We start from the raw sequence: 15,669 nt of genomic DNA, 5'->3' as shown, positions 1-15,669 counted from the left end.
TTTCTTCTTTCTGCCTTCCCAGTTCATTAGAATCCACTTTTAGAAAATTTGTACTGATTAGTCCTAAGTAAAAATGTACAATGTTGAGAAACAGAAGGCCATGCTACTGTTAGGAGAAGTTTTCACCATCTGCCTCATGCTGACTAGTGTTAGATTTCTAGGAAGTGGGATGCAACACATTTCATTAAGAAGAAAGATTAAAAGATTAACAGATTTTTTTTTTTTAGAGGAAAAAAACAAAGTAAAGCATGCAATTAGCTCCCCCTAAAGATGTGCTTCACTAGAACTGCAATTTTTTGCATTGCTGCTGAACATCCATGTTAAACACAGTAGCTAAACGCTTCATGATATGTAAAAAGCAGTTAAGTGGAAATGTTCTTTCATGAGCTGTGCCTATCTGTTTCACAACATATCATGTTACTGCCAGTCCTTAGAGCTCTACAACCATAATTGGTACCTTGCAGTCAGGCCACAGTTATATAATAAAATCTAAATGACTTTTTGCATTTTCTGTTAAAGTTTGATTGTAAGTATGCATAATGGTCCATGAGAAATTCTAAAGTTTGAGTGGTTCACATCTGAAACCATAGCCAGCATAAAAAACCCCTCTGAATAGCATTACAAAATAAAGAATTTTCACTGTAACATACTCTCCCCACTGACCTTCTGCAGATAGGACTATACAAATAGCTGCTTTATTAACATATTCCAATGCAAAATTACTATTTGTTAAGAAATGCTCCTGTATGAAACTATTTTATTAAAAAATAGTATGGCTGGTGGAGGTTACTTTTCATCTGCACATTAATAGAAAAGGTAACTTTGTGAAGTTAGACACTTCTGTTCCTACAGTTCATTCTAAGGTTGTGAAAGTACACCTTAATTGTAGTAGTGTTGCTACTTCATATTGCCATAAAACATTTTGCTCTTGAGAATAAGAAATCTTCTGTTCTCTTCCTTCTTGGAGGAATATAACTGGAGGTATATAACTGTCACTGTGTCATTCTCTGTTAAAGTACCTATCTTTGCCTTTTTATCACTCTTTTTTTAAAAAGAAGATACTTACCTTCTAACTGATACGAGGTAAATTGTGTGAACGTTTCTACTTCTGTAGGAAGCAAACTGTTTGCACTACTGGCATCCATGTTTAATTGCTCCAAAGTTTCTATGGAGACTGGATTTAAACCCAAATGAAGCCACCAGCCCTCCTCTAGTGAGCTAAGCATTGGTGCTTCTACCTCAACTTGTAGTACTTCCTTCAGTTCTGTAAGCGAATGACGCTGATAAGCAAGTTTAACAGTCTCAGGTGCTACAAAAACCAGACATCAACATAAAATATTAATAAACTAGAAACATGAAAATAGAATGTCATTTTAGAAATGAAAGTTCCCAAATACTGGTGACCTACTACGTACATCCATTGTTTATACTTCCATTTTTAACTCAGTGTCCATTAAGAGACTTAAAAGCAAAGTAGTTAGTGTTAGCAGAGCGAGTGTGCTTTTTACTTAATGAGTGTATGAGTAAGGGGGGTGTTAAATTTTTTTCAGATCTAATAATGTGTAGCTGCAAAACTAAAGTTACAAATGACCTTGTTCATTATCTCTGGGTTTACTTGTCATGCTTATAAAGATTTAACATAATCCTTACCTGAAAAGAAAATGAACTTAAATAGCAATGAGCCTATGATACATTGTTTTCAACTATAAATTAAGGTACAAATGAACTGGACAACATAACAAATCAATATACATAGCTTAATCCTGAGACTTTTAAAGTGAAGGCAAACGAAATAAAAGGACAGTGGTAATGAGTATTCTGGTGCTGTCAGAAATAACCTGCAGCTTACTTTGGTTTTGTGTATTTTGCTACCTAACATGAACTCTGCTCTTGTCAAGTTACTATTTTCCATTAACAGTACTTTTCCATTGGTTGATACATATTTTGAAATATTATTTAAGGAAAAATAGCACACAGAAAAGAGTTCAACAGATTACCAAATTTCAATTACCAGTTATTGAGTATAATTAGTAGTAGTGAGCTGACATTTCCATAATGAAATAAACCTCTTACTTCATTCAGATTACCTCCATAGAAGGATACATGACATACCAACTTCTATGTTGCATGCTGTAATTTTTTACATGTACTAAAAGAATCAGATAATCCAAACTTCAGAGCATTAAATTAATTGGATAAACTTCAGTGGCTCAAAAGATGTGCTCTGTAATATAACATTATCTTTTTCACCATATTTTGTCCAGGTACATGGAACTCTTCAACATCAATTAGAAATTGGTCATCAATTAGAAATTGATCATCAATTAGAAATCCTTACCGACCAACAAAAGAGAGTTCATATTATCCTGATACTTCTCTGATTGCCACACCGAAGATACTAAGTATTCCCTAGAGGGCTCTGTAATCAAAATACTCCAAAGAAAATAAAACAAGACTTGGAGGTATGAAGTTTAACAGCATTATCTGTTGAATTTTGATCTACATAAAACTACCTTTCAAAGATTTACTTTCTTTCTAAATTTTCAGTTCATTCATTCATTCACTCACTCATTAAAATTTTTTCTTGTCCATATAGAGGGTCACTTCAGGCAACATCATGGCAAACAGGAAGGAGTGAGAGGAACCATCAAGGCTGGTTCACGAAGTAAAGAAGCACAGAATGAGAATTTTAGCTAAACTGTGGTTCCCTCCCCAAAAGGATATTTAAATTCTTTGCGCATATGCAAGAAAGATAGCAAGGCAAAAAATGCTAGTCTCAAAAACAAGATGAGAAGGAAAGGATGAATCAATCCTGATCCTATGTCACCATGAAAAGGCTTAAATTTCATTGTTGGGATATCCCCAAAACACAGACAACACTTTCTTCCTGTGTCTCTTCCAGATATTTTGTAGGTGATACTTGCTCAACAGATGTTTGCCATATGTATAAATATATGCATATACACACATGCATACTTGCTATATACATAAATATTTACTGTTGACTACTCCAAAAAGGAGATTGGATATTCAGGCTATTAAGTCCCCGAGGAGAAAGAGGTCTACAGTAGTGACTGTCATTTCCTTTCTCAAGCTCCCCTGAAAAGCCACAGATGCAGTCTGTTCACTCTTTCACACAAACCACAAAATATATGCAGCTGTCTCAGAGAATAACTACTAATTCACAAATAGGCTAACATTATTTTTGCACTAATTTTGAGGATTTATGATTTAAAGGGCTTATGACAGGATTTATTACTACAAAGTCTTCATTACCTGTTATCAGAAAGAGGAATAGGTTCTTCTTGAAGTCCTGTGCACAGAAAATTAACCCATGATCTTTGTTGTCTGCATGGAGGAGTTAAAGGTACTTCCATTTTGTCTTCCAGATATGGAACATATTTAGCTAGAAATCGCATAAAGCCCCACCCGAAACAAAAATAAAAAATCTAAATTACAAAGCTGCTAGTGAATGAAATACATATACTTAGGAATTTTACACTAGTGAAGTCTTGGATTGAAATACAAAATATTTTCATTGGACAAATTCACTATTTAAGCAATAGAACCCAAATACTTCACATTTAATTTCCAGACAGTTTGGGGATAATAATGTGTAGATGATAACATTCCTTTACTCATTATGTAATGTAGTTCTGGCTACATACTCTTCCCACGTAAGATGATTTTTATGATTAAATCACCAGGTACTATGGCTGAGGTTTTGATAATAAGTGTTCATGCTTGTTGGCCTTCTTAGATAGTTCCCACAAAAATGAAGTTAAATAGAAGGGAGAGAGAATTCAGACAATATTGTGCTGGCTGTAACATTCCCATGAATGGACTCAGGAACTTCAGAAACAGACAGTAAGGATTTTAAAGACAAAATTACTCTTTCAAGCAGAATTAGTACTCATTGTTATTTCTAGGGATGACCACTGAAATGAATTACACCACCAATTTTTTTAAAGCAGTATACAAACAAACCTGGCACGTTAAATGTCCCCTGCAAGTCACTTTTCACATCATTTTTTTGCCAATCATAATAAATGCATACATTTTAAGGGATTATTGGTTGTTACTCAGATCTGTTAAGGAATTTGCAACTTCATTGATTTTGTTGTCATCCCCTAAAAATTGGCAGTTTACACGCCCTGGTATTCATCTCTCTGGCACTCTTCTAGTAATATTTCTCGTTAAGCTTCACTAGAAAGTAGAGGTCACCAAAAAACCCCAAACAAACCAGTTCCCCCATGTTCTGTGAAGAGTAACAGCCAGAAAAATTGTAAGTAAATAAGTCCCTCCATAAGGAAAAACACTTGTAACAAATTTCCTATTCATTCCAACAGTAAGTAAGCAGCTACAATCACCATAAACACATTGTTTGGCCAACTGGTCCACAGCAGGCTATGAATCAGCCACCTGCCCAGCTGCTTACAGCTGTTCCTTGTCCAACCTAACAAGCAGATTGTAGGCAGGAAGGCCAGGAGGGATAAAGGACAGTGTTAGAAAGCCAGAGAATGTACAGTACACATTGGAAAAAAAAAACCTAAACCAATAAGAAATAAAAGTAGTCACAAAAGGAAGAAACAGACTTCCAATCAGTGTAATTTCTTTCCCATTTACTTAGAACAAAAAAAGCTCAGTGAATTTCTGCTGTGAACTTCAGCTCACAAACTGCTTTTTGTGGTAAGAAACAAATTTAGCACTTTTCTTTGAACAGGACAGGAGCTGAACTCAGGACAGCAAAAATTCCTGACATCTAAAGAGAATAGTTATTTCTCTTTGAGCAATACAGTTCATATTTGTTCTTGTCTAGTTATTTTTGCCTTTGAGACTGGAACATTTTGACCAGCATTACCACATTAGGTAAACTGCCTACACTCGGGGTGCCATTCCCCTTGTCAGAGCATTAACGACTGAGTGAATTCTCTTGACCCTCAACCCCTTTATCAATAAGCAATCCCCAGAGCTGGCAGGAAAGGAAGGCAAACAGTGAAATGTTTACTGAAAATGCCATTATTTTATGATTGCTTCTTCTCTGAGTACAAGTAAACATATTTCACTTCTGGTAACTTGTGAACAGCAAAATTAATTAGAAGGAGAAGACTGTAGGGTATCTCTGCTGACATTTGACACCCAATATAGGAACTTCCATTAGCAAACAGTGTCTTAGGAGTGCATGTACAGGTTTGCAGGTCTCTATGCTACAGATCTGAGTATATCCTAAAAAAAAAAAAAAAGACATGGAAGCTGTCTGTGCCCCAATGATTGAATCTTGCCTCATTCAATGGCAGAGCTAAGCCAGCAAACTGCCAATAAAGATTAATGCCATCACTTCCTTTTAAAAACAATTCAAGGTGGTTTGACTGCTTATCTACTCCAGAAGAATGGACAATATCCTAGATAAGATCATAGCCAACTTGTTATTACTGTATACGGGAGGAGGGTCCCAAACTGCTCAGATCACTGCACTTAAGCTTCTCCTGCTTGTCATAAGCTTTAGAAGTAAAGAACAATCAGATAGCTGACTAGATTCAGATTACAGTTAATCATGCTAGGCAATAATCTCCAGATGTTAAACTAAGTTTAACTTTGTCTTGGTGGGACAACACATGGTGGGTTTGCCTTGAGCTTTTATATCAGACACTTTGAGCTGATATGATTGCTCCTACCAAAAGCCCACTGCAATACAATATCAGGAGTGTTATACTACTAGCCTGAAGAGGACAACCATTGGTCCAATTTAAATCATATTGAAACTAGGACAAGAGCGGTCTTGGTCTGGAGAAAACTCAAAATTTCTGAAGTATTTTAGTAACTGCTGGATGGAAAACTATCGAGTGAACATGCACTGGAGTATAATACTGCTACTGTTCAATGCAATAATGAATAGACTTTTCCCAAGACAGGATATATACATTAGGATGAGAGGTACATATTTATTCAAGTATTGCCACTCTGCCCAGATCACATCCATTTGTAAATGTCACTCTTTGTGCAGGCTTTTCTGCATGAAATTAAAGGTGAAAAATGTCACCAGCACAGCCATTTTTCTGCCTGTCTTAGCCAGACAACATTAAGCTATGAAAATAGTAGGGCTGGCGATAATATCCATTATTTTGAGATGTTACACCTGGAACCTGAAGAAATTTTAACTGAGGTGGGACAGTTAGTCTGAACAGTCAGACACCAAACCTGACTGGCATTGGTATGCATTGTAACCAGCATGCCTGACTGAGTTTTCAAGCTCTTAAAGGTCACTACATATAAAGGATTTCCTAATGCCAGTGTAGGAGAAGCCAGGATTCGATTCACACATCAGCAAATATTCAATACTTTCAGTTTATTTATGTGGAAAACAGCTCTGGTGACTACGTGATTTAATTTCTTGATCACACAGCATTACTGAACTATTTGGAAACCAAAATGTCTGCACAGGAGTTTTGAACCTTTAGAAGTTATAAACTCAGTACTTCTCCCTGGATTGTCCTCCATCACCCTCTTTTGAAAGCATTTACATAAGACTTTAACAAACTTTAAACTGTGCTCCTTGACTCCATGATTTTAATCAATCTGCCTTGACTTTCCTCTGCCCTCTCTGGGTAGGTAAGTTGTTAGATAAAAAAATCTAAAAAGCTAATCAAGTGCAAAAGATATAGACACCACTTGCAGCCAAAAGCAACATGAAGGAACTGTAAAAAGTTGATTACGTTTAGCTTTTAAACTCTTGAAAGGAGTATGGCACTTCTACCTTCTTATGGTGCAGGTACAAAATAGTAGATTACACAAAGCAAACATTCTTACTTTATGTCTATATGGTGTATGTACTCCCAAGAACAATATGGGACAATCACTTGAAGAATTCGTTTTAAATACCAACCCTTGATTTATGTAGATCTTCCTACCTGACTCACAGAATTCCAACATACTTCTACTATCACTGGAGCAAGCCTCTTGTGGCATGGGATAGTACTTGGAAATTTCTATTTTGTATGTAATTTCTGCTTTGAGATCTGAAAACAGATTTTAAAAGGAGCCATAAATGAACCATTTATTCCTTTTTTTTCTATCTTTTATTGAATCTCCATAATATATTGTTATGAAAAAAATACAGTTATGCTTAGTAACCCCAAATGCCATAGCTGATCAGAGCAGTGCTCAGTCTCATTTCTTAAAGGTGCCAGAGAAAAAAACTACAATATAGTATAGTCACTATCTGAACTATTTAAAGTTCTTATGACTACAGTGATATGATTTCTGGAACAAGTAGGTAGCCTAAATGTAGTTTACTAGGAGTTTGTGTATGTAGATTATCTTGCTACTAAAAAGGAATAAAACGGAACAGGAAAGAATAGTCAGGGCTAACATCTATGTACAAAATCCTCAAACCTCTGCAGTGGAGGTTGGGTCACTCAGCTTGGAACATGGCTTGTAGGTTGTGATGTACTAAATGTATCACAAGGAATGCGCATGAAACTGCCTTAGTCAAATATACACTTTCAAAAGTTTTGTTCCTATCTTCAATAAGAGACTAGATTACTCCAAACTGCTGCCCTATCAGAAAGAGAATTCAGCACACACCCTCCACACTCAGAAGCATGCATCTTGCTTCTTTGAGCTGCTTTCTGTCCACCAAAGAAGTGGTTTTCTTCACTTGTTTGCCAAAACCAATGCAAGCTGGTTTTTTTAATCAAAATAAAAAAATCTTGGGCACTGTCTTTTTCTTTTAACTACACAAAAGACCTGTCATAGATATCAATCCAATAGCTAGTAAACATCATCAAAGTTGTACTTATCTGTAGTACAAATGCATTTAGTAACTTCTCTTAAATTCCTTTAAAGAAATTACTACTGTCATTTAGAATATTTCTGTTATCCACAGAAATATTTAACCCTTTTTCTCCAGAAATCTGCTTTTGTTCGCAATTACAATGTAATACAAGCAATTCATATAGTATGACTGTACTGCATATAACCATCTTAAGGATGTCTCTCAAAGTAAAGTAATTACAGATAAGACAATGTAACCCTGAATTATTACATTTGTGGTAGACTGGATATCATGAATCACAGCTCATGTTACATTTGTTTCCAACATTACAACACAACCATGGATTGAACCAAATGGCAAATAGTTCACTTCCCTTTGGCTACTTGAGGAGACATTTCTAATACTCAGAAATTTGGGTATAGCACAGTTCGTAGTCTCATACACAGAAATTCTCATTTGATAGGCTGTGATGTAATTCATAAGTCAACTAAATATAAAAGAGCTAGATTGTGTTAAGTGTGTGCAAATGAAAGGAAAATCAGGTCAAGAAGCATTTAAGAAAACCAACCCTCACCTTCTTTGATCATGTCTTTGCACATGTCTTCATCAGCCATAGTTTCTGGAGCTAAGTTTAACAACTCTTTCAGTTCCAAGTATGATGGAATCTTAACAGAATCTGATCTGCTATTGCTGGGTTTGCAGAATTCTAAGTCAACAGGCAACATGAAATACTGAAAAAATATTAATCACAACAGAATGGTAAGTAAATTTCCCTTAATGTTACTGTACATTCTAAGCTTTTTCAAAATCTTGAAATAGCTTAACTCTAAACTAAGCTAAGAGCTTTTAAAAAGAAGTCATATGTCCTTTACACAGCATACACGAAGCTTTGCTCAATACAGAGGAAAAAAATAGTGTTACAGTATTTCAAATTGAGTCAGTAGAGTATAAAATGTGGATCTGAAATTACAGTTCCCAATCAAGTAAAATCCTCCTTTATTTCATTGAAAGTTTGCGGTTTTAGAATTTTGAAAAATGGAGCAAAAAATAAATTTGACTTCTTTAAAAAAAGAAGCCAAACTGGCCCCGCAAATCCCAGAGCATATCTTGGAACTTTCCCTTTCCCATGCACTTGTCATGTCTTCCTGTTCTGGTTCATTTTTATTCATAGTGTAACAGTACCTACATAAAACTGCCAACACATCAGGTCCCAGGAGAAACAGCTGATCAGAGAGGAGATTCCCAACAACAGCATCCAAGCATTAAAAAATGACAAATAATACCAGTGTTTTCTCATCTTGGAAATATGAAGGCTACAAATATTTGGCAAGTATGAGAAGAATTCAGTAAAATGACTTGCAGATGAACAAACACTTATGCATAACATAAAGCAATCACTAACATGATTAGTAAGAAACAACATGATGATACCTCTTCATCTTTTACAGATATGGTACAGAAGTTCTCTTTAATCCCCTGCAATTCTTTTTTACTCTCTTGCATCTCCATTTCATTTTGGAAAGTCAAACATTCCCTTTAAAAGATAAAAAAAATAAAGCATGTGATTTCTTTGTATTACTTCATTTCTAAGACTGAAAGTCTTAGTGGTAGCTTTAATAGCCATATATGTTGCAAAAGTTGTTTTTTTCTAAATCCATGCTTTCTAAGACAGCAATTCTAGGGGATGCTGTACCAACCTGTGTAATTAACTGAAATTATTTTTCAAGAAATAATACATTATATACAGTGTAGAACTACTTAATATTGAGACCTGCCTTAAAAAAGTTACAGAAAAAAACCCCGTATTAAAATTGTTCATCATTTCAACACGTAAGTCCTGTTAGGTAAAAAATGCTTTCTGCAAAAGCTGCAGACCTAATTTTTTTCTAATGTCAAGTTTTTCTCCTATATACAAAATTTCTATATTTTTTATATATATATTTGTATTCTATAACGTTGACATTATTTACCTTTGTCACCTTTCACTTCTATTTTCAGGAACCATTCAGCACAAAAGAAGGCAGTGTGCTCACTGTTAATTAAAATGCAAACTAAAAGTATGTTCCCTAGTTTAACTGACAAACTTTTAAAATGCCAAGAAGTAAAACTTGCGGTGAGGCTACTACTTGTCTTGTAAAGCAAGGATACAAGCAGAACAGGGATGAAGATTTTTCAAGTAGAAAGAAAACCTTTCGTCAGACTTCCCCCCCATGGCCATTACAGGCACTAAATCTATAATGACTTTTTAGGGGGAGAGCTTCCTCATCGGTCCCTGACACCACTATTTTCGTGGAGGAATACTTTAGACTGAAGAGTATAAATTGTTCTATGCCTAGTCTTGGGATGTTCACTTAATTTTATCTTAAGTAGAAGCCTGTCTAAATGCATCTCCCAATGTGGTCCACTAGGAGATTTGGACTCCCACCTTGAGAAGGCTGGTGGCTTTGCTAGTAAACTGTGGATCAGCAGGTTGGACCTATTTCCGTAAAGGTTCACACTAGCATTTTTTTCTCCTGTGAGTGGTATTTCTGAAAGTCATTGCAGAATTTGGATCATGTTCTCTTTACTGGGTATTTACAGTATTCACATGTGCATAGTCTCATGTCCAAGACTCATTGTGAGATCGGGGCTCGTGTTTGAAAAAACAGGCAAACAACCCCACTCCTCCCTGTTCTGTTACTATATAGGTGCAGTTAAATCAGTTAAAATCTGCTTTGCCTTGCTTATGAATCATGCAACCCTATCAAGTGCAAAGGAAGCTATACAAGTCATCCAGACAGGGAGCAAATCAGCACAAAATTTAGCCAGACTTTATGAATGTATGCATACAGATGAACATATTTACAAAATATTAGGCACATTCCAAATATAACTTATAACTGGTTTAATGTACCAGTTTGTTCAAATTCCTGACATAAGGCATCATTCAATTCAATTCAATCAACCTAGCAATATGAAAGTGAGCAAAAACATAAGAATAATTAATATTTGGACTTGACATAATACAATTCAGCAACGTAAGAGCACAGATTTACTGACAGCATGACCGAGAGGAGGGAAAGAAGGAACACAGAAGCATGTGTAAAATCCTGGCTCAAATAAATTTAGTGCCATTTTACTGGTAGGGAATCAGTCAGTCTGAGGGAGGACCAGATCCCTTAAAGATGGACATTTTTTCAGTATTCCAAAACTAAAATCCTGAGCACATTTCACACTTACAGAATGTACAAATGACATGATTTCATTTATCTAGTTTTCTTAAATAATGCATATAAATTTCATCCTACTCATTTTTTCATAAGTAAGAAGAAAAGCTGAAGTCTTTACCTGTTGCAAATATAAATTAGTTAAAAAGTTAACATACAACAGAAGATGTTAAAATGTTAATGGCATTACACACAGACTATTATTTATGTTTAATATTATACAACAATTTGTAGATACCTGAAAATGTTCTCTTCTGTCAAATTCTGTCCTTCAGAACCTAAAAGGGGATCTTTCACTAAAAAAAAATGTAGTCTACTCAGAAGTATAGATGAAGTAGGCAGGTTTTTACGAAAATTTTCGAGATTATCAACAAAAACAAGTTCGTCTTCTATATATAAATCTGAAAAAAAAAAAGAAAAAAAGGTTAACAAACAATATAAACATAATAAGAATTATCAGAATAAAGAGAATTGTTGAGCAACTGTTGGAATGCTGTAAATATCAGCAAAACAATAACTACTTTTTACTTTAAATATTTTAGGATTTTTAAGCTTTAAATGCAACAAAGTCTAGACTTCCAATGGTTCACATGATAAGCTTTTGTTTTCTTTGGCTTTTCTTTCGTTTACCTACCACCTGTTAAAAAGAAAAGGTACTTTCTTTTCATTCCCTTGTTTGCATTGTAAAGTACATTGAAGGAACTTTTGAGGTAGGTTTGGGAAAGAAACAGTTCAGTGCAATTTTTAATGTTGAAATGAGGCACTCTTTCCATACACATCTAAACCTAAATGCAGATTCTCTAATTTTGAAGTAACAAAATATTTATTTACAAAATAATCAGACAAAAAATATAGGTTACAAATTATTATGATTTCAAGAAAGACGACATTATTCTTAATTCTTTTGAGTTTAGACTACTACTCTCCATGAGATAGAACTGATGCAGTAATCACAACTCTATTATTTGATGCAATTTTTTATATTTGCAATATAATACACATACACTCATATATACACACACATTATACATATATAATACATATAGAAGGGGAAACGGAGTTTTTTGTTCTTCTTTATTTTTAGCAGCATGGAAGCCTCCTCATTCCCACATCCCCCTTCCACTGCCTGGATGAATAGCTATCTTTAATAACCCGCCTTTCCTTCCTAGTGGCTGGAAATGATAGGTACTGATTATGTTCTCCCTGAAACTGTTTTATGCTGCTAATACAAACAGAACCCCATAAAGAAATCTATCAATTAAAAAATACATGGTTTGTTATAAAATGCCTCTGTGTAATGAGGCAAACAGTTCGGGAGAGTCTATTAAAGCTTTTAGTTGCCTATAAAGCTTATAGTAGCTCTAGTAAAAAAATTGACATCTCTTCTGATACAATTTACAAAATCCCTGATCTATTCTTCCTTTTCTTCAGGCAATCAGGAAAACAAAGTAGGAAGCACCTCAATATTCAGGCAAATAGTGGTTGCAAAATTAGGTGCTAAAATCAATCAGAAAATAAAGACCGCTTCAATAACAAACTTGATCATGCTGTCCTCAAATAATAACTCATTTAATTTTTGTTAATTCAAAGAAAGCAGGATAACTCCTAATATCCTAACACTAAATCAGGTCAAACAAGGCACAACTTTGCCCTTGATTTGCATTTATTATCCCAATTTAGCTATAGTTTTAATTATTTTTTATTATATTCATTTGTATTATATCTTTTTATTATAAGTGGCTGTAGTACTTAAAGTGTATGAAAACAAAGTTTTTTTCAATTAATCTCATTATTCTAATGAGATACAAATATTTTAATTAGTGCATTTCTTACTCCCTACCTCAGGAAAGCATGCCTATGCAAGAATTCACTTATGCATTTACTGAAGTGCCCTCCGGAAGTGGAACAGATGTAATCACATACCTAACTGCTTTCCTAATACAGAATTTTAAAACTGGAGCAATAGGTAGAATGTGAAATTCACAAATGCCAGGGTTTGAAATCCATACAAAACTGAACTGAGTTGCCACTTTGTGATTTTAGGAAGTGCAGTTCCACATTTTTTAGTATGCTTATTTTTCAGAATTGTAACTTGAATGCAGTATCATCACTTTCTTTGATTAAATAATTTCTGACCATTAAAGCACTTAAGAAAAGAACTTTAATAGGCTTAAGCATGTGCTCAAGTACTTTATCAGTCAGGGAGCAAATATACAGTTCAGGTTTGAATGGGGATTTCACTGCCGGTGATATCATGTGCTAGTGTAAATTAGTGCTCTTCAGCTTAATGGTACAAAGGTGGTTGTCATTCCACGGTGAGGTCTTTCTCATAACAGAAAGGCTATTAACAACATGCTAAAAATTGAAAATTTGTTTGTAATCTAATATAAATCTAATGTAATTGGGAAGAAGGTTACAACTCTACAGTTATTGACTGAACCAAATTAAGTTTTTAACTTTTCCATTCAATGTGCTTCATATTTCACAGGTTTTAACTTTCTTACCATTTTCCACTGCTATAGTCACATTTTAAATGTGTGCATAACCTATTGCACTAAACTGCACAAACTTATTGGAAACTTTTTTGCTTTAAACAAGAATCTTTAAATACTACAGCTCTTAGTAAGTATTATATGTGTTATTTCTTATATTACACCTCAAAAAGTGAAATGACTGAAGAAATTGTTCTTGTTCTCTGAATGGAAGTAGAGGGTTACATTAACAGAAACAACCACAAAATATTTTAACATGCACAAGGTGGTAGAAAAGAATTCCTGCAGTAATAAAACAAGCCATTTAGAAGTCAAATATAACCTTCCTCTATTGGAAAAAACAGATTTTAAATGATCATTTCAAATCCTAGATCATGTTTTTTCTTATTTTCTTTCAATACAGGTTAGGTAATTATGTCATATCACCCATAATATTCCACTGCTAATTGTTTTTATCTGTCAGTAAATTTTGATGTTTTCGCACTCTCTGTATGTATCTTCATGCCTTTAGCGTAACCTAGTCAGTTTTGTGCTGTTAGCTGACTAGCTGGCATTAATTAACAGGTTCTCAATGACACAAAATAGCTTGCAAATCTTTCTGAATGGCAGCTTTTAAAAATATTAGAATTAATATTTCCCTCAGAAGTCAATAGACTTTTGCTAATATTTCCTTCTTTAATGCAAACAGAAAGTTAGAAAAAGTGTTGGCAGTAACACATCAGTTACACTGAAAGATAATTATTGATCTGCTAATTCAATAAATGAGTCACCAGTATAGTGAATAATTTAATGTTCTCCCATTAAAAAAAAAAATAAAAATCCAGTCTCTTTAGCTTGCCTATTTATGTTTGTTTAAGCACAATAATAATCTGAAACGTCAAAAAATATAAAATGTTTTATGAAGTGTATACTTTTTTTTCTTTCAGACTCCTGCCCATGGAAATTTAGCTCTCTTGATTGTTCTTAAGAAAGTAATAGCTAAGACGTAGGAAAGCATCTGAATTATTTTTATTCTCTTTGTAAGCATACACTACAGAGAGCTTTATTAATTATTGAAACCTTCTGCCATATGCCACCTAACTTTGAAAAAAAAAATCAGGTAATTACTTAATCAGATGAACTAAGATTACTGTCTTTCAATTATTAACTGTAACAGGCTTGCATTGTTGATACTATGTTCCTAGTAAATGTTATCTTGTACAATATTGTATCAAGAACCACCTGCCTCCTTCCTGGGACTGTGGAAAAAAGCTCTTAGTACTTGATTATATTACTTTCCTTTTGTAAAGTAATATAATTGACAGATATATATATAAAAAAACTGTACTGAAAAAACAAACCTGATAGTTCAGAATAATAAATTGTAATACAGCTGAATCCAACACTTTCTCAACATTTTGCTTTCTGTGGTCAGAATTCATTATAATTATTAGGGTGCTACTAATGAGAAAATTTCAGAAAATACATAGGAACACTACCCAATTTGAACTATCTTCATCCCAGCAACAAAGCAGGAACTGCTTACTTCTTTCTCTCCCTGACATGGTAAAAGAACATGCCATGAGGACCTAATTTTATTGAGGTACAAAGGATCATTAGCTTTTTGACCAATGTCGGATAAGATCTACTTATTGTGATACTTTTTGTCACCTTCTGCCATACATTTGATCAGCCTGAAACTTCTTTTGGCTTGCATCTATCTTGAACTGTTAAGACAAGCCTTGCTTTTCTGGGGAATAAATCTCTCTTCAGTGGTTATAACTTCTGCAATTGCAAAGGCTGCAGTCACCCAAATGATCTCTTCAATGTCTACGGATCATGCACAAGAAATTGTGGAAGTTAAGAAGCTGACTCCACAAAAAGTTAGAAAACAGTGAATTAAACACTTTACCTTGCCATTGTTCTTTAAATTCAGTGGCATAGTCAGACTTCAAATATTTGTCTTGTGTGGATTCTTCCTTAAAAACATTTTTTGTAAGTAAAAGAGGTCCTTCTATGTCAGTCTGAGAGCAGGGATTTGAACTTGGAATAACTTCTATTAATTCATTACTAATACAGAACTCTACAGAGGCAGTAGGTTTCCTAAAAAGCAGAAAAAAATGTCTGTTACTTAAGCTGTTGTAAAAGCACTGTCCTAACTTCCCTGACTCTTCAGTGAATCAACTCAAAAAGATACCCTAAGAACTTTGATAATCAC

At 34.4% G+C, this 15,669-nt stretch overlaps 1 protein-coding gene across 1 annotated transcript in view; it reads right to left on the bottom strand.

Annotated features, from left to right (window-relative positions):
- Positions 1–15,669, bottom strand: part of SHOC1 (shortage in chiasmata 1) — a 58,094-nt gene that overhangs the window by 30,184 nt on the left and 12,241 nt on the right. The window contains exons 5-12 of the mRNA XM_041120653.1: positions 15,364–15,554; positions 11,219–11,381; positions 9,206–9,308; positions 8,349–8,505; positions 6,909–7,016; positions 3,277–3,406; positions 2,339–2,433; positions 1,067–1,309 (exon numbers count right to left, since the gene is read on the bottom strand). Coding sequence (XP_040976587.1) covers positions 1,067–1,309; positions 2,339–2,433; positions 3,277–3,406; positions 6,909–7,016; positions 8,349–8,505; positions 9,206–9,308; positions 11,219–11,381; positions 15,364–15,554 — 1,190 coding nt within the window. The remainder of the gene's footprint in view (positions 1–1,066; positions 1,310–2,338; positions 2,434–3,276; positions 3,407–6,908; positions 7,017–8,348; positions 8,506–9,205; positions 9,309–11,218; positions 11,382–15,363; positions 15,555–15,669) is intronic.

The sequence above is a fragment of the Aquila chrysaetos genome, chromosome Z, assembly GCF_900496995.4.
Source record: "Aquila chrysaetos chrysaetos chromosome Z, bAquChr1.4, whole genome shotgun sequence".
In the NCBI taxonomy this organism is placed as follows: Eukaryota; Metazoa; Chordata; class Aves; order Accipitriformes; family Accipitridae; genus Aquila; species Aquila chrysaetos.
The sequence above is the reverse complement of the archived record's forward strand: the minus strand, read 5'-3'. Positions and strand labels throughout refer to the sequence as shown.